General features: G+C 35.6%; 1 protein-coding gene and 1 pseudogene across 2 annotated transcripts in view; one reads left to right on the forward strand and one right to left on the reverse strand.

Moving 5' to 3' along the window:
• Positions 1 to 20,094, forward strand: part of LOC105465002 (general transcription factor IIA subunit 1 like) — a 60,904-nt gene that overhangs the window by 23,549 nt on the left and 17,261 nt on the right. For both annotated transcript variants that reach the window (XM_071076672.1, XM_011713178.2), the window contains exons 5-6: positions 2,322 to 2,406; positions 3,746 to 4,335. In XM_071076672.1, coding sequence (XP_070932773.1) covers positions 2,322 to 2,406; positions 3,746 to 4,335 — 675 coding nt within the window. The remainder of the gene's footprint in view (positions 1 to 2,321; positions 2,407 to 3,745; positions 4,336 to 20,094) is intronic.
• Positions 14,116 to 15,032, reverse strand: LOC105465001 (serine/arginine-rich splicing factor 10 pseudogene; annotated as a pseudogene).

Raw genomic sequence — 20,094 nt, forward strand, 5'->3', positions numbered from 1 at the left:
GCCGGGCCTAGTGGCGGGCACCTATAATCCCAGCTACTCAGGAGGCTGAGGCATGAGAATCGCTTGAACCTGGGAGGTGGAGGTTGCAGTGAGCCGAGATCATGCCATTGCACTCCAGCCTGGGTGACAAGAGCGAAATTCTGTCTCAAAGGAAAAAAAAAAAAAAGAAACAAAAGATGTGGTAAAGAGTGGGGCGACAGAATAACATCTATAGCATAGATGTAATAAAACTCAGAAGTTTCAGAATTGACATTTTCTTGCCAAGTTTTCCTGTCTTACAGACAGGTCATTAGCATCTTCCAAGACTATACCTACAAGGTTTAGGAAATGTCTGAAGTTATGTTGTATGAGGTTTTAATACACTGTATAATGTTATATCCGTGTTACATCCTAAATAGATCATTTTGAGTTTTTTTTTTTCTGATTTTTTTTCCCCTCCAGAATGGAGCAACATCATAGTTTTTACTTTAATTAAACTGGAATATTTTTGTCATTTTGTACCTTTGTGAAGTACAGCTTGTTAATATTTTTCCCCTTAGTACTTGGAGGCAGAGGATAAATGTACATGTTAACATAGAAAACCAAGTAGTTTTTCGGGTAGAGAAGAATAGCAGCTTTTCACTTTTATCTTTCTTCCATAGTACTGAGAGTATATACTAACTGTTTTTAATTTTCTTTCTGCCCATAGGTTGCCTTTCTAGGGCAAATGCTTAGTGGGCTAGTTATTTCCATTTCTTCACTAAGAACAGCCAAAACCACACACCTTAATAGGATTTTTGGAAAGAATGGTGCTGCTTTTGATAGGAGACCAATGAAGAAATACCTCTGCCTTTGGAATTCAAGGAAATACTTTTTTCCTGTTTAAATAAATAATAAGCTTATATTAATAAAAAGTAAAAATAGGCTGAGCACAGTGGCTCACACCTGTAATCTCAGTGTTTTGGGAGACTGAGGTACTGGTCACCATAGCAAGACCATATCACTACAGTTTTTTTTTTTTTTTGAGACAGAGTCTCACTCTGTCATCCAAGGCTAGAGTGCGGTGGCATGATCTTGGCTCACTGCAACCTCTGCCTCCCAGGTTCAGGTGATTCTTCTGCTTCAGCCTCCTGAGTAGCTGAGATTACAGATGCCTACCACCACGCCCAACTAATTTTTTGTATTTTAGTTGAGACGGGGTTTCACCATGTTGGCCAGGGTGGTCTCAAACTCCTGACCTCAAGTGATCCACCCGCCTTGACCTCCCAAAGTGCTGGGATTACAGGTGTGAGCCACCATGCCCGGCCTGTACAAAATTTTTTAAAAAAAATTAGCTGAGCATGGTGGTGTGTGCTTGTAGTCCTGGCTACTTGAGAGGCTGAGGCAGGAGGATCACTTGAGCCTAGGAATTGGAGGTTACAGTGAGTTATGACTGCACCACTGCTCTTCAGCCTGGGCCACAGAATGAAACCCTGTCTCTTAAAAGTAAAAAAGCAAAACATTTATAAATAAAAGAAAGAGCTCTGTAGTCTTATACTCCAAGAATAAACGTTTTAACTGTTTGATGTTTATCCATCCAGACTTCTTTCATGAAAGCTATATTAGTTTTCAGGGTAAAAAGTATGAATACTCTTTTTACTGTTTCTGTAATTTCTGTTTTCTAATTTAGTAATACAGACGTACTGCTTTCAATTTCAGTTAGTACACATTGGCCTTAGTGGATGTAACACAGTTTAATTAACAAACTTTTGTTGGTGAACATTTAAATTATTTCCAGCATTTTTCTAATATAGTATTCCATTGGTTATGCTTGTATATATTTCTGCGTGTTTGTGTGATAATCAGGACAAATTTCTAAAAGTAGAATTCCTGGGTCAAAGGTCATATGTATTTTCAATTTTGGTATATATATTGCAAAAATTACTCTCCAAAAGGATTGTACCAATATACATTCATACAAACAGTGGTTTGAGAAAACCAATTTTTATCACATTCTCAACAACACTGGATGTTATCAATCTTTCAAATTTTTGCAGATCTGAGAATCAATGGCCTTGCAAAGCTATGTCTTGGGCAAGTTTTTTGAGTCAATGTTTATACTGTTCATTAGGACTTACTGACTTCTTTGCTAATAACTGTAGAATAGGATTCCTCTTGATCCTTAATGGGTTGATCAATATCGAAAAACTGTTTTATTCAAAGAACTCAGCCCTAATGTTAAATGTTAAGTATTGTCAAACTATTGTCCACAATCAGATTTTTTGACTCCCTATGAGATCAGGGAAAAAAAGATACAAGTAAAGTCCTTTTCTAACTTTCTGATATGAATTTCTTATATCTAGGGTACTTCAAACTCCAGTGCAAACTTTACTTTTCCTGGTTATCCCATTCATGTACCAGCAGGTGTGACACTACAGACTGTATCTGGTGAGAGTATATTCTAAGAATATTTTTGTTTTTAGCATTGGTACTATTTTTTGGACGTTAAGCTTCATGATTTTTTAATAGATTATATACCAGAGGTTATAAGAACTTTTAATAAAATAGATTTTAGAAGTAATGATAAATGGTGGTTTTCATTGTTATGGAGACAGTCTACCATAAAAGACATTGTACTAGGCCTGTCCTGTATTTCCTTCCCAGTTCTCTTTCCCAACATTGTATAGGGGTTCTTTGTATGTATTTTTTCTAATTCAAGTCAGTTATCTAAATTTTAACAAATACAAAATAAAATAATTTACCTGCATTCCTGCTAGCTCTAATTACGGACTAAAGATTAGGTTGATCCACCTTTGTCCCCTTTCTTAGTAGAGATTGCATGGTCTGATAGAACAAACAACAGTTTTGAGGTTAACCAGTCTCTGCTTTTCAGAGCACCATCTCTTGATTTTGAAGAGGATCATACCTCTTCTTTGGGTTGTTGTAAAGTTTAAGTAAAGCACCTAACTCAGTGCTCAAAAATAAGTCCTTTATTTTTTTTCTTTTTTTTTGAGACAGAGTCTCGCTCTGTCGCCCAGGCTGGAGTGCAGTGACTTGATCTTGGCTCACTGCAAGCTCCGCCTCCTGGGTTCACGCCATTCTCCTGCCTCAGCCTCCTGAGTAGCTGGGACTACAGGTGCCCGCCACCACGCCCGTCTAATTTTTTGTATTTTTAGTACAGACGGGGTTTCGCCGTGTTAGCCAGGAGGTTCTCGATCTCCAGACCTTGTGATCCAGCCGCCTAGGCCTCCCAAAGTGCTGTGATTATAGGCATGAGCCACCGCACCCAGCCTTTTTTTTTCTTTTATAGTGTTATTTTAAAGGAAGAAAGGAGAAGATATTTGATTACTTTTGAAATCATTAAACTCTCTTTCGGATAGCATTTTCTTGTTATATGGCATTTTAAATATATGAAGTTATATTTTACATGATTATGTTTGTTAAAATCCAGTTTTTGGTTGATAACATTAATTTATCGAACAATGGAAGAGGTTCATGGATTAAATATTGGTGGCCTTTTTGTATCTCAGAGTGTGACATATAAACAATTGTGGGAGAAGTCTGGAATTAAAGCTAAACATACATAATTAAAAAATAAGAATTTATATGTTGATTGTAGAAAATCCAAAAATGTCTGAAGAATAAAAGAAAACCCCCTAGAGATAACCACCATTAACATATCAGTATATTTTTTTCCAGCCTGTTGTGGATGAGATTTTTTTTGTGATTGTTGTCAAAGGAAATTTTAATTCTATTATACTTACAAGATTGTTTCCTCCTTTTCAAGGTCACCTTTATAAAGTCAATGTACCAATTATGGTGACACAGACTTCTGGAAGAGCAGGTATTCTTCAGCATCCAATTCAGCAAGTATTTCAACAGCTTGGCCAGCCTTCAGTAATACAAACTAGTGTTCCACAATTAAATCCGTGCTCTCTTCAAGCAACTACTGAAAAATCACAGAGAATTGAAACTGTGCTACGGCAACCCACAGTTCTACCTTCTGGGCCAGTAGATAGGAAACACTTAGAAAATGCCGCCAGTGATATACTTGTATCTCCTGGAAATGAGCATAAAATCGTGCCTGAAGCTTTGTTACGTCATCAGGAAAGTTCTCAGTATGTCAATCTTCCAGGTGTTGTATTTTCTCCGCAGGTCTCTCAAACAAATCCTAATGTGGAGTCAGTGCTCAGTGGTTCAGCTAGCATGACTCAAAATCTGCATGATGAGTCCCTCTCCACAAGCCCTCATGGGGCTCTCCACCAGCACGTGACTGATATTCAGCTCCATATTCTTAAAAATGGGATGTATGGATGTGAATCTGTAAAGCAACCAAGAAATACAGAGGAACCCAGCAACATACCTGTATCAGAGAAGGTACAGTTCTGTGTCCAACTTCTTGGTATCGGGACAGACAGTGGCCAGTGATTGGATATCCTGAGTATTTTCAAGCTATAATGTTAATCAGAATTATATATATTTTGTTTTGTTTTTTTCCTTTAGAAGATTATTTCTTTTTTCTATTGATTAAAAAAATTTTTAATTGTGATAAAATACACGTAACATAAAATTTACCAACTTAACCATTTCTAAATGTACAGATCAGTAGTGTTATATACATCCACATGTGGTACAACCAAGAAGATTGTATCTTTATTGTTGTTTTTAATATGACCATCAGTTCTTAAAATATTCATGCTTAGCATTTCTAAAGTTTTCATTTCAATAGATGAATTAGAATACTTCTTTAGAGAAAATGCATTTGTTTTAAAAGGTAATCTATTTACCAGTCTCTTACATTGGGAAACTTGTTTTTTGTCTGCAGATAAAAATTAAAAGACCCAGAAATCCATACCAGTAGTTTATGGAATGTTTTGAGATAATTAATTATCAAATGTAATATACAAAAGAAGCCCACAAAGTATTTTTTTTCCTGCTCTACCTAATTTTTCTGAATTCTTATATGGAAACTTTTCCCTACATGAGGGATTATGTTGCTAGTAATTTTGTTTCTCCCTGCCTACTAAAATACTAGTTTTACTTAATTTCTTTTGGTATTGAAACTATAAAAAATTAGCTTATAGTTAACTTTTGATACCAAAAATAGGTCTGAATTATTAATTTTCAAGGAATTAATAGTAATGGCAGAAAGATTCTTGGATAATTTTGGATTATAAAAATTAAAAAAATTACATTCTTTTTACAAAAATGAAATACATCTTGTGGCTAATTCTAGTTATACAATTTAGGACATGTGAAAAATACTTAAAGGTTTTTGCTCCAGCTAATGGTTTAGCCATCATCCAGAGCCACTGTACAAGTCTGTAGCAATGGACAGTTAAGCACCACCTTAATATTTTATCTTCAAGATATTTAAATTTTGCTACTTAGGAAAAGATATAGGGCATAGTGAAAGCCCATAAACAAAGAAAATGATGATCAGAAACTATTTGACCTGTTTTATAATGTTTCAGATATTTAATGAAACCTGTTCAAGATCTCTGAGCAAATCTGTTGTTAGTTTTGCTGTAAGTGTTCATACTAAAATGTTTTATTGACTTTTTAAATTTTTTTTTACGTAATATATAACATTTAGTAAATAAATGTAGGCTAAACTAATAATTATGAAACATTTGGTTTTGAGGTAAAACTAACTACAAATGTAAAATGTTTGTTTTCATCACTAATACTTTTGGAGGCACTTTTTGCCTGGATTCTGTGTGAACTTTGCAGATGTTTGGTGTGATGAGTCAAGGACTTATTCTACTGTTCTGTGTTGTATGTCGTCATGCCCTTTTTCTGATATGGGGAAATAGATTAGTTAAGGGATATTAATCAAGGATTGATTAGGGGTAGTGGTTGAGAACATAAGCTTTGAAACCACAGTAGGTTCAAATTCTAGGTTCACTACTTGCAAGCAAACTGTGTAACATTACTCACTGAAATTCAGTTTTAGTCTTTAAATTGGCCCTAATACCAACCTTGTAATTTTGAGAATTATCAGAGATAATATATATTGAGTATTTAAAGCTTCTGGCACCATAGTAAGCTTTAGATTAGTGCTATTATGCTCTATGAGCTTGTAATATATTGGGTAACTTTTCATGTAACTTGTTAGTTTTAAAAAAGGTCTATATCTAAAACACAAAAATATAAACATATGAGAGTATATATAAAATGCTGATTGATTTATTGTAAGTTACCTTTGAGACAGTAAGCAGTTTGGTAAGTTTATGCTGAACTAATTTTCAAAGACTTTACAAGTAGTTTTTCTTTTTATAAGTAGCTTAAAGCAAGTTATAATCAACTCTACTCATTTACTTTTCCTATGTTGTAAACTACTGGAGAGCTTTTGGATCTATAGGTTTAAGAAGTAAGGATCTATGTGGGTTTAACATTGTTTCACAAAATATATTCTTGATAACTTTTGATTCTGCCCCTTGTAACTTCTGTTCTATTTTCTTTGTCTGAATTTGACTCTTCTGGGTACTTCAAAGATGGAATCATACAATGTTTGCCCTTTCGTGACTATCTTATTTCACTTAGCATAATGTTTTCAAGGTTAGTCCATATTGTAACATGCGTCAGAATTTCATTCCTTTTTAAGGCTGAGTTATGTGAATTTGATAATTTTTAAATTTTGTAACTATTCCTGGAATCTGTTTCTTCTTCTCCACTCCTAGTGCCATTGCCCTAATTGTTTCTCATGTGGGATAATTTTATCTGACTAATTTATCAGTGTGTAGTCTCTTCTACCTCTTACTCTGCTCCTGCCAATCCATCCGTCCTACAGGTCAAAGGCCTAGGCTTCAGGGATCAGAATTGTTTTGAATCCCTTCTCTATTCCTTAATAATTATATGACTTAGAGAAGTTACTCATTTGTAAAATAAAGATAATAGTATCTACCATATAATTGTGGTAGGATTAGTTAAGACAATCAATGAAAAGTGCTCAGCAGCACACTGGCACCGTGGTAAATGCTCAGTGCATGTTAGCACTCTCTTCCTGGTGGCTTCCAGAGATCTGTCCCAAATGCAGCCTGATTGTGTCTTTCTCCACTTAACACATCACTGACTGCCCTTCACCTATAATAAATAAACTTCAGGCACCTTAATATACATACACAAAGCATATTACACGTTCTTTCTCTGCCAAAGTTTCCTATTTATTCTTCCTTCCTCACATGAATATTCTTTATTGGGAACTGGTAACCGTGAGTGATTCTTGGTTTTTAACCTTGTTGTTTCCTACTTTTCTTTTTGCTTTTGTCATTCCCCCCTCCAGTGCCTGGAGTTTCTTCCCACTATCCTTTCCTCTGGTTAATTCCTGCTTATTCATTACTTCCTTCAGAAATCTTCAGTACTTCTCCACCTAATTTTTCCTTCATTATTAAATTGGATGTAGCTCTTCTGTTTTGTCGCCTGAAGCATGTCTGTCATAATGTAGTTCAAAGATATATTGATATGTTTTCTTTGCATTGACAGGTACATTTATCTTTGCATATGCAGTAATCTAAGAATATATACACACTCGTGTGTACTAGAGTGTAAGCTTTTAAGGATGGGATCTAGAATTAGTTTATTTGGCTCAGTAGTTCTCAATCCTGGCTGAATGATAAAATCACTGGGCCATTAAAAGAAAGTGCACGTCTACCCCAAGAGATTTAAATCTAATTAATCTGGAATGGGGTTCAGTCATCAATATTTAAGAGCTTCTGAAGTGATTGTAATATATAGTCAAGGCTAAGAACCACTGATGTAGCTCAAAATCAATGTATGAGTGAAAAATGGAGTGAGAGGATAAGAGAATATATAACTCCTAAGTGAGAGTTTTCATTTTTCTTCTAAGTCCGCACGTATTCCTCTAAAAGATAAAATGTCCTATCAATAATTATTTGACTTTATAATTCATTTAAATTGAGTAAATACTTTTTGAGTCTCTGTATGCCATTATGAAATTAATATATCAAAGTCAGAGATATTTAAACCAGATATGTGACTTTTTCATTATAAGAAGAAAGCCAATTTAACAAAATAATTTTTTATATCTGTCAAAATATATTAAGATATATTTCATTCCAAATAAGAGTGAAGTAGCATGGGATGCTACTGTACATGGTCAGGTAATATATAATTATCATTGTTACTATCTTGTAATAGATTAAACTCTTGTTAAGAATAAAAGAAAATATGTGCTGCCATTACAATTATAGGCCACTGAATTTGACATAATTTAGGCTGAAAATGTGAAAAGAATGTGTATTGTAGCTTAGGCTTATCTTGTTTTATATTTATCCCCACATATGGGTATAAAGTTCTGCAAATTTTTACTAGCCATTGGAAAAATATGGTTCTTTCATTGGAGGGAAGCTTAAATGGCAAAGACTGGAAGCTGGATTTGGCAAACAAAGCTTTATCATGAAGCATCCTATTTACTTGCTTATTATACTACCCAGTCATGGAAGCCACATACAATCAAAGACACCATGGTTAAGCTGAGAATATTGGACATTATTGAGCTGGTTTGTTTTAGAGCAGAGAAAAAAAACGGAAGCATTTCCTCTGTCAGATGACATCATCTGCATTAGAATTGTTGACATTTCTTTCAGGTTTGGCTGGAATTCATAGAAGTATCAGCAGCGACTTTCCTTTAACATTCAACAGGCTAAAAATACCAATGTTTCTTAGGGCTGCCAATATCTGATTTTAATCATTATTTGTACATTGATACCATCAGATAACTTTTATGTTGTGAGCTCTTTTTTTTTAAATTGGAAACTGACATCTTTCTAATAATGAAAAGTTTGGCTAGTAAAATTTGGTACTCTACACCATTGGAGCTCCCGAGATGCTTGGCAAATATGGTTTTGCTGCTTTAGTAAAGAAAGCGTTGCTGTCTATTTCAGCACATGGCATGCATTAGTGCTAAGACATGCCAATAATTCTAAAAGAAGTCTCATCTGCTGACATAAAACTCAAATATATTAGAGCCATGGTTTTGAATTATTGTGTTTCCCAAGACATTTATCAAACAATGTAGGCAGAATATTAAATTCTTCATGCAGAATTTTTCTGGCTGTTGAAAGGAAAATGCTTGAAAGGACCCATGCTTGATCCTTGGGGAAACATTTACTATTTTTGAGAGGGAGCAAAAGCCCCCTCATAACAACTTGACCTAGAGGAGTTCACTGATGATCCATGTGGTGGATGTTTGGCTATATGAAAGACTTAAATCTTTTCATGGTCCTGCGGTATCAATTATGGATGTTGCTGCACAACTCCTGGCTATTTTGGTCAAATTACCACTTCAGAAGAGATTGGAGTCAGATAATCGTGAATTTTTCAATACCTGGTGGAAGTGCTTCTGAAGAAAAAAGTTGAGAATGATAACTCTTTTGCTGTTATTGAAATTAAATTTAGATTTGTAATTTTAATCCTCTCCCAGAGTAAAGAGGGCCTCACTGATTGAAGGAAGATGGTATGAGGCTACATAAATTCAACTAGAAGAGTCCTAAAATCGTCAGTATTCCTTTATAAGCTTATGCTCATCTGGCAAAGTAACACAGAAGCTCTGCTTCATTTTTCAACAAAAGATCTTATGGTTTAAGGTTTTCAGTACTTGTTGCCATTAAAATGAAAAGCCAGGCTGGGCATGGTGGCTCCTGCCTGTAATCCCAGCACTTTGGGAGGCCAAGGTGGGCGGATCACTTGAGGTTAGGAGTTCGAGACCAGCCTGGTCAATGTGGCGAAACCTCGTTTCTACTAAAAATACAAAAATTAGCAGAGTGTGGTGGCAGGCACCTGTAATCCCAGCTGCTCGGGAGCTGGGGCAAGAGAATCACTTGAACCTGGGAGGCGGAGGTTGTGGTGAGCTAAGATCGCGCCACTGCGCTCCAGCTTGGGCAACAGAGCGAGACTCCATCTCAAACAAACAAAAAAAACCAATTTCAATGTGTGGTTTAGGCCTAGGAAAAATCTTATACTAATTGACTTTATTATTATTATTTTTTATATATTTTTGACATGGAGTCTCACTTCGTCACCCAGGCTGGAGTGCAGTAGCGCGATCTTGGCTCACTGCTACCCTCGCCTCCCAGGTTCAAGAGATTCTCCTGCCTCAGCCTCTCAAGTAGCTGGGAGTACAGGCCTACACCACCATGTCCAGCTAATTTTTGTTTTTTTGGTAGACACGGGGGTTTCACCATGTTGGCCAGGCTGGTCTCAAACTAACTGGCTTTAAAATAACTCAAATTTAAAGAGGCATGATATATATACAATAAAATTCATCTTTTAAAAGGTAGTTTTTAGATGTACCATATGAATTTTGACAAACTGAAATTATACAACCCTACCTGAGATAGAGAACATTTTCATTACCTCAGAGTTTCCTCACATGCCTTTGTAGTCAATACCTTCCTTCAGCCCCCAGTTCCTAGCGGTCACTCACTGATCTGTTTTCTTTTGGGATAAGTTTATGGTTTCCAGAATGTTAGACACAATCATGCAGCATGTATTTTCAGCACAATACATTGGAGATACATCCATGCTGTTGCGTGTATGAGTACATTCCATTGTATGGTTATACCACATTTACTTACCAGTTTGACATTTGGGTTGTTTCCAGTTTTTGGTGTTTGTGAATAAAGCCCCTGAAAGGGCCAGGCACTGGGTAATCCCAGCACTTTAGGCAACTGAGATGGTTGAATTACTTGATGTCAGGAATTCGAGATCAGTCTGGCCAACATGGCGAAACCACATCTCTACTAAAAATACGAAAATTAGCTGGGCATGGTGGTACACGCCTGTAATCCCAGCTACTTGGGAGGCTGAAGCAGGAGAGATAATTGCTTGAACCCAGTGAGCTGATATCATGCCACTGCACTCTAGCCTGGGAGACAGAGTGAGACTCTGTCTCAAAAAACAAACAAACAAACAAAAAACCTGAAAACATTTATGTGTAGGTTTTGTATGTGTAAATACCTAGGAGTGGGGTTGTTAGATAAGATGATAAATGTATGCTTATGAGAAACAGTCAAACTCATTTCCAAGGTGGCTGTATTTCCACCAGCAATGTATGGTGGAATTTTGCATTTCTACCAGCAATGTATAAGATTTGTTGTTGGTACACCACATCCTTGGTAGTTAATGCTATCTTTTGGTAAGGAGAAGTTTTTAATTTTGATGAAGTCCAGTTTATTATTTTTATCTTTTGTTTTCTTTTTCATGTGTCTTATCAAAGGCTGCAGAGATTTTCTTATACTTCTAAATATTGTATAGTTACAGATTTTACATTTAGGCCTGTTGCCCAGGCTGGAGTGCAGTGGCATGATCTCAGCTCATTGGGTTCAAGCGATTCTCCTGTCTCAGTCTCCCGAGAAGCTGGGATTACAGATGCCCACTGCCATGCCTTGCTAATTTTTTGTATTTTTAGTAGAGGCAGGGTTTCACCATATTGGTTGGGCTGGCCTTGAACTCCTGACCTCAGGTGATCCACCTGCCTCAGCCTCCCAAAGTGCTGGGGAAACAGGCATGAGCCACCGTGCCTGGCTGGCTCATTTTTTTTTAACATATGGATAGTCAATTGTTTCACCATCGTTTGTTAAAAAGACTGCCCTGTCTCACTGAATTAGCTGTCTGTGCACATTAAGTATCTAAAGCACTTCATCTTTAGTGAAAATTATTACATCTGTGTTGGTTTATTACTGAAGGTTCATTCTGTTTCATTAATTCACGTGACTATCTTTTTGCTAGTACCACACTGTCTTGATTATGGCAACTTTATAGTAAATCAGAGAGTGTGAATTTCTCAAATTTGTTCTTTTTTCCAAATTGTTTGGGCTATTCTAATTCCTTTGTATTTCCATATAAATGTTAGGATGTGCTTGTCAGTTTCTAAAAAGAAAAGTTGCTAAGACTGCTTTGGGTTGTGTTGAATCGGTAGATCAGTAAGGGGAAGTGATGTCTTCACAATATTGAGTCTTCCAATTCAGGGACATAAGTTTGTTTGTTTGTTTTTTTTAATTTAGGTTTTTGACTTCTCTTACTAATGTTTTCTAGTTTTTAGCATATGCATATTTTATATATTCTGTTATATTTTTATCTAAATATTTCATGGTTTTTGGTGCTATTATAAATAGTACCTAAAAATGCCATCAAGAACTTTTTTTTTTCCTTCATTTTGTTTTTATTATAGCATGTTTGCTTAATTTACAGCAAGCAGAAAATAAGCTGGGTCTTGTTTTGATCCAAACATTGATGTTTTAAAGGTTATATACAATATTTGTTAAAAAGAACATAAAAATACCTTTTTAGAAGCCTCTATAAGAAAGAAAATATAAAGTTTAATCCCACAACTTTCCTCTTTGCTAGAACTGCAAACTACTGCTACAGTTTTAAATAGACTTTTTGTTGTTTAAACTATACATCCAGGAAAATCTAAAAAAATTAAAGAAATATGCATATAAATGATTGCATAGCAGAACATGAACATTAACTGCAAACAGTAAAGAAATGAAAGTTAGAAATACTATCAAATATGCGAACGTTCTAGAATCAATCCTTTAAACACATTCCACAAACAGTATTTAAAATCCATCATTGTATTATTTACAGGCAAAGCCTAGATTACTAAAACCAAAATTGAAAAAAGTAATCCTCTAAAAGGAATTGTTTCTCCATAATTCTTACTTATATCTGTAAGCAAGCAATCTGAGATTTTTAAAGATGCTAGCTTTTTATTCTGAAATGAAATTGGACATGTCAAGTCACTTTTGTCCCCAAAACGATCTTTCAGAGAAATACTAGAAATTATAAATGGTTAAGGGTATTACTTCATTTTTAGTCAGGTACTACACTGATAATCGAAAGCTCAGAAGACGTGACTCTTGCTTACAACTGGCTAATCCTTTTTCCCAAATTATTTTAAATTTTATGGCACCACAGAATCACCTAGAATGAGTGTTATCTTTCATCTTGCCTCGTATTAAATAAACTGAGGTGTGAAAAGCAGGCCTCCCTCATAAAGAGGCAGACAAATTTTGATACAAATCCATGAGCCAAGTGCTGTAAGCATCAAACTTTCAGTTCTTTTACACTATGCACACACACACGAAACCTACTTGGAAACAATTGCTTCTAACAGCAGTAAGAAAACTAAGCAATATTATGGTCAACAACGTTCCTTAAACTTTAGAATAACTACATAAGAATATTTCTTTCTCCTTAAAATTATTTTTGCCATCATCGACCTGCTCAAATTTTAAGGTGAGTTTTTGTGTTTTCTGTGTTCCAAATCTTCATAGGAATGAGAAGAAAAGCAGTCAAGCCTCCATGTTTCAGTCAAGAACTCAATTACCCAGCTGGTATCATTCCCCAAGACAGTGGGGTTAACAGAAGAACTAATCCACACTGCATCAAAAATAATTATCATTGGCCTAGACATCTGTTTTTTTTTTTTTTTTGAGATGGAGTCTCATTCTGTTGCCCAGGCTGGAGTGCAGTGGCATGATTTTGGCTCACTGCAACATCCACCTCCTGAGTTCAAGCGATTCTCTTGCCTCAGCCTCCTGAGTAGCTGAGATTACAGGTATGCGCCACCATGCCTGGCTAATTTTTGTATTTTTAGTAGAGACGGGGTTTCACCATGTTGGTTAGGCTGGTCTCGAACTCCTGACTTCATGATCCACCCATCTTGGCTTCCCAAAGTGCTGGGATTACAGGTGTGAGCCACTGCGCCTGGCTGGGCCTAGACATCTTGACAAGACATAAAGGTCCACCCTGAACCTACATGTGTCTGAGCAGTCAGTGTTGTATTGTGGCTACTACTTCACTTTTGTATCACTCTATCTTATTAGCAAGCTACATTTCTAGGTTAACAGTTCTACCAAATATGAATATGAAAGTTTATTTTTAATGAGACAATATTGCAAATTGTGGTCAACCAACATCTTTTCACCAAATACTTCAAGCATAAAAAATGAGAATCTTTACAAAAATATATAGAGACACCACAAATTGGTAGCTGCCCATAACATTAGACAAACTGGACTCTTAAGAGTGGCTTCTCAACAGCATATCATTTAATTATAACTGTTGCCTGGTACAGGGAAAACTAACAAGTGTTTTTAAAGCATCATTGCAACATTGTATTCCTGATAAGTAAACCGAACTATGAGTAAATGAATGATACATGCCTAAAATTGAGCATGGTCTATACTGTCAGTGGCCACTGGACTTAGGACTAGTCCAAGACCTTGATCTAGATTTTTGACCTAGACCTAGACTGTGATCTTGACTGAGATTTGGATCTAGGTGATTCTTTTTTTCCTTGATTCCTTTTCATATATTGAGCCAGACTTATAATGTGTTTTGGAATCTGTTTTAGAGGTGCCTCTAGTTTTAGTGTGAGATGCAGACCTAGAACATGATTTAGCCTTCATTTCTTTCTTGGGCTGGGACTTGGACCGTGATCTTGAATTGGATTTTGATCTGGAAAAAGATTGATTTCGATGTTTGAATCTGTCATTGTCGGAATGGCTTCTGCTACGCCGTGGTCTTCCAGTCCGTCTACTGTTTCTAGGATGGTACGATCTTCTATAGTTGTAATCAAAAGACCAACTTCTTGATCTCCTCCTTTCACAACTTTGGCTTCTAGAATGCCTGTATCTGTCATAATCATCATAGCCTGAAGAACTGTACACATTCCTCTCTTCCTTGGCTTTCATCTGATTTGGTGTCTTTCGATCCCCCTGGGCAAACTATTTCAATCTGCTGTCCACAAATCCACTTTCTGTCCAAATTATGTAAATCGTCTTTAGCATCACGAACATCCCAGAGACGTGTTGAGGGGATGCAGGCAGTGGGACATGGCTGCGGCATGTCTCAGCCAGACACACTAACGGGCTCAGCAAACCGTGCGTGCCAAGACCATTTTTATTCTTAAGCTTCATTTGCATTGCATTTTTAAAAATATATTTTTAATTAATTCATTAGTTTGTGGAGACAGACAGAGTCTCATTGTGTTATCCAGGTTGGTCTCGAATGTCTGGCCTCAAGCACTTGTCTCACTTTGGCTTCCCAAAGTGCTGGGATTACAAATATATGAGCCACTGTGCCCAGCCTAAAATACATTTTTTAAAAGGTAGAAAAAACTAAAAATTTCTAAGGCATTTGCAGTACATTGCCATAGTATTTTAAAAAGAGGTTGTGCCGATTTTTCCTGCCACCAGTACTTTGATCAGTTTTGCCATATAGTTGACACTATATCACTACTGACTTTTACAAATTTGATTTTTCTTTCATGCTAAAATACACGTACAATTAGCCATTTAACTATTTTATTTTTAAATTATTTTTACAATTTTTAACTGTATAGCTTAGTGACAGTAAGTATATTCACATTGTTGTACAGCTATCACCACCACCTGTCTCTAGAAATTTTTCATCTTGTCAAACTCCATGCGCATTAAACATTAACTCCCCATTTCTCACTCTCCCAGTCCCTGACAAACAACCATTCTACTTTCCGTCTCTATGAATTTGACTACTTTAGTTACCTCATCTAAGTGGAATCAGACAGTATTTGCCCTTTTCATTTAGCATAATGTCTCAGGGTTCTTCCATGTTGTAGCATGTGTCAGAACTTACTTCCTTTTTAAGGCTGAATAATATCCCATTGTATGCATATATTGCATTTTGTGTATTCATTCAGGTGTCTGTGGATACTTGGGTTGCTTCCAGCTTTTGACTGTTGTGAATAATGCTGCTATAAACATGGTGTACAAATATCTCTTCAAATCCCTGTCTTTATTTTTTTTGGATATATATGGAGAAATGGAGCTGTAAAATCATATGACAGTTCTACTTTTAATCTTGTTAGGAACTGCCATACAGTTTCCATAGAGGCTGCACCATTTTACATTCTCAACAGTAGTGTACAAGCGTCTGATTTCTCCACATCCCCACCAACACTTACTTTCTGTTTTTGTTTTTGTTTTGTTTTTTTAAATAATTGCTACCCTAAGGGATTTGAAGTGGTATCTTGTAGTTTTGATACGTATTTCCTTAATGATTAGTGATGTTGAACATTGTTTTATGTACTTCTGGCCATTTGTATATGTTCTTTGGAGAGAAGTCTATTCAAGTCTTTTGCCCATTTTTTTTTAATTGGACTGTTTGCTTTGTTGTTGTTGAGTTGTAGTTCTTTATATATCCTGGATATTCACCTCTTATCAGATGTATGATTTGCAGATATTTTCTCCCATTTCATGGGTCACCTTTACTCTGTGTTAATAGTGTCTTTTGAGCACAAAAGTTTTTGATTTTGGTGAAGTCCATTTTATCTATTTTTTTCTTTTGTTACCTATGCTTTTGGTGTCATATCCAGTAAATTATTTTCAAATCTAATGTCATGAAATTTTCACCATGTGTTTTCCTCTAAGAGATTTATAGTTTCAGTTCTTATGTTTAGCTCTTTGATCCATTTTGAGTTAATTTTTGTAGATGGTGTAAATTTAGGGTTCAACTCGATTATTTTCAATGTGGTCCTAGTCTTCCCAAAATGATTTGTTGAAAAGACTGTCCATTCCACATTGAATGGTCTTGTTACCCTTCTGGAAAATTGACCTTTTATGTAAGGGTTTGTTGCTGGGATCTTTATCCCATTGGTATATACACCTGTCTTTACATTAATAACACACTGGTTTGATTTTTAAATTTTTATTATTTATCACTTCAACATTTATTTAAGATTCAGGGAGTACATGTGCAAGGTTTGTGACATAGGTATATTGCATCATGCCGAGGTTTGGGGTGTGATTGATCCTGTCATCCAGTTACTATGCAGAGTACCCAAAATAGTTCTTCAGCCCTTGCTCCCACTTCTTCTCCCTTTTTGGAGTCCCCAATGTCTATTATTTCCACCACTGTGTCAGTATGTGCTGAATATTTAGCTCCTAATTTATAAGTGACAACATCTCGTATATGGTTTTCTGTTCCTGTGTTAATTCACTTAAGATAATAGCAACAGTATGCATGTTGCTGCAAAGAACATGATCCCCCCCCCCCTTTTTTCTTATGGCTGCATAGCATTCCATGGTATATATGTAACACATTTTCTTTATTCAGTCTACCATGTATGGGCACCTGGACTGATTCCGTGTCTTTGCTATTGTGAATAGTACATCTGTAAACAGAGATAATGTTAGTTTAGTTTTTCCTTTCTAATTTTGATGTCTTTTATTTATTTTACTTGCCTGATTGTCCTAGCTAGTACTTTTTTTTTTATTACTGTGTTGATTAGAAGTGGTGAAAGTATTTGTCCTTTCCTTCTTTCTAATCTTAGAGAAGAGATTTCAGGGATTTACCATTCAGCATGATTGTTTTTTTTATGTTGAACTATCCTTGCATCCCAGGAATAAATCTCATTTGGCCATGGTGTAGGATTCTTATAATGTGCTATTATATCTATTTGCCAGTATTTTGTTGAGGATTTTTACACGAATATTCATCAGAAGTATTGGTCTGTCATTTTTATGTTTTGTCTTTGTCTGGCTTTGGTATCAGGGTAATGCTGGCCTCGTGAAATAAGTTTGGAGATATTTTGTTCTTCCATTTTTTGGAAGAGTTTGAGGGTGATTGGTATTCATCTTTAAATGTTTGGTATAATTTTCTAGTGAAGCCATTTGGTTCTGGATTTTTCTTTGTAGGTAGGGTTTTGATTACTTATTCAGTCTACTTTCCAATCAATATACTTATTAAGATTTTCTATTCTGATTCAGTCTAGATTGTGTATTTCTAGGAGTTTGTTAATTTTTAAAATAGATTATCTGATTTGTTGTGGTGTAAGTGTTCATAGTTTTCTCTTAAAGTTCTTTATATTTCTGTAAAATTGGTAATGATGTCCCCTCTTTTATTTATAATTTTGTTTTATTATTATTATTATTATTATTATTATTATTGAAACATTCTCTGTTGCCCAGGCTGAAGTGCAGTGGTGTGATCCCAGCTCACTGCAACCTCTGCCTCCTGAGTTCAAATGATTCTTGTGCCTCAGCCTCCTGAGTAGCTGGGATTGCAGGTGTGCTCTACTATGCCCAGCTAATTTTTTTATTTTTGGTAGAGTTGGGGTTTTGCCATGCTAGCCAGGCTGGTCTACAACTCCTGGCCTCAAGTGATCCACCTGCCTCAGCCTCTCAGAGTGCTGTGATTACAGGCGTGAGCCACCGTGGCTGATCCTCGTTGATAATTTTAGTTGAGTCTTCTCTTCTTCTTATAAGTCTAGTTATAAAGGTTTATCAATTTTATTGATCTTTTTGAAGAAGCAACTCTTGGTTTTGTCGATTTTTCTCTGTTGTTTCTCATTTCTGTGTTTTCTTTTTCTCTAATGTTATTATTTATTTCATTCTGCTAGCTTTAGGTTTGATTTGTTCTTTATAGTTTTTTAGATATAAAGTTAAACTGTTAGAGATTGATCTTTTAAAATGTAGGCATTTATAGGTATACATTTCCCTCCCCATTGTTTTTACTTCATCCCCAGACTTTTTTTTTTTTTTTTTGAGAGACAGAGTTTCACTCTGTTGCTGGGGATGTAGGCAGTGGCACAATCTTGGCTCAGTGCAACCTTTGCCTTTGGGTTTAGGTGATTCTCCTGCCTCAGCCTCCTGAGTAGCTGGGATTACAGGCACCCACCACCACTCCTGGCTAATATTTGTAGTTCTAGTAGAGACAGGGTTTCACCATATTGGCCAGTCTGATCTCGAACTCCTGACTTCAAGTAATCCGCCTGCCTCAGCCTCCCAAAGTGCTGGGATTACAAGCGTGGGCCACTGCACCCGGCCTGTTGCATATATTTAGGAGATCTAATGTTTGGTGCACATGTATTTATAACTGTTATATCTTCTTGGTAAATTGATTCTTTTTTCATTATGTAACTTAAATTTTTTTTTTTCCTTTTTAAATAACAGTTTTTGACCTAAAATCCATTTTTTCTAGTGGTAACATAACCATTGCAGCTCTATTGGTTATCATTTGCATGGACTTTATTTTTCCATCTTTTCACTTTCAGCCTATTCATGTCCTAGATATTTAATCTCTTATAGAGAGCATATAATTGGATCTTATATTTTATCCATTCTCCTAAACTATGTCTTTTGATTCGGGAATTTAATTCATTTGCATTTACAGTAATTACTAATTGGGAAGAACTAACTCTTGCCGTTTTGCTGTTTTCTATATGTATTTAGGTTTTCTGTGATTTCCTCCTATGTTACCTTCCTTTGTGTATAATTGATTTTTGGTTTCCCTTCTCATTTCCTTTGTGAACATTCTATAGATATTTTCTTTGTGGTTACCATGGGTATTACATATAATATTTTAGGCTTGTAATAATCTCTTTTAATCAGATACCCACTTAAATTCAATCACATACAGAAAGTTTACTCCTTTACAACTTCGCCCTCCCCCACTTTGTCTTATTGTTGTTACAGATTACTTCTTTATATATTATTTACCCATTAACATAGATTTTTTTATGCTTTTGTCTTTTAAATGATGTAGAAGAATAAAATCAATTATAAACTAAAATTATGTTAACACTGATTTTTGTATTTGTCCATCTATTTACCTTTACCAGATAATTTTACATTTTGTGTAGCTTCAAGTTACTATCTAGCATCTATTCATTTTAATTTAAAGGACTCCTTTTAGTATTTCTTGTAGGGAAAATCTAATGATAATGAATTCCCTTGGTTTTTATCTAGGAATGTCTTAATTTATCTTTCATTTTTTAAAGGATGGTAAGGCAGAATTTATTCAAGGAGATCCATGGCAATAGGAACTACTCTAGCTGGGTTTTGCAGTGGGAGAGAGAGATTGGAAGCAACTCCTTCCCTTATTTTTGAAAAATAATTTTGCCAGATACAGAAATCTTGGTTGATTTTTTTTTTTTTAAACACTTTAAATATGTCATCCCACTGCCTTGTGGTCTTCAAACTTCTGCTGAGGAATCTGCCAGAACACTTATTGGGGATTCCTTATACGTAGGTGAGTTGCTTTTCTCTTGATGCTTTAAAGGTATATAATTTTTTAAATTTATTTTCAACTACCACGTTCTCATTTATAAGTGGGAGCTAAACAACA

The sequence above is a fragment of the Macaca nemestrina genome, chromosome 13 (assembly GCF_043159975.1).
Source record: "Macaca nemestrina isolate mMacNem1 chromosome 13, mMacNem.hap1, whole genome shotgun sequence".
Classification (NCBI taxonomy): Eukaryota; Metazoa; Chordata; class Mammalia; order Primates; family Cercopithecidae; genus Macaca; species Macaca nemestrina.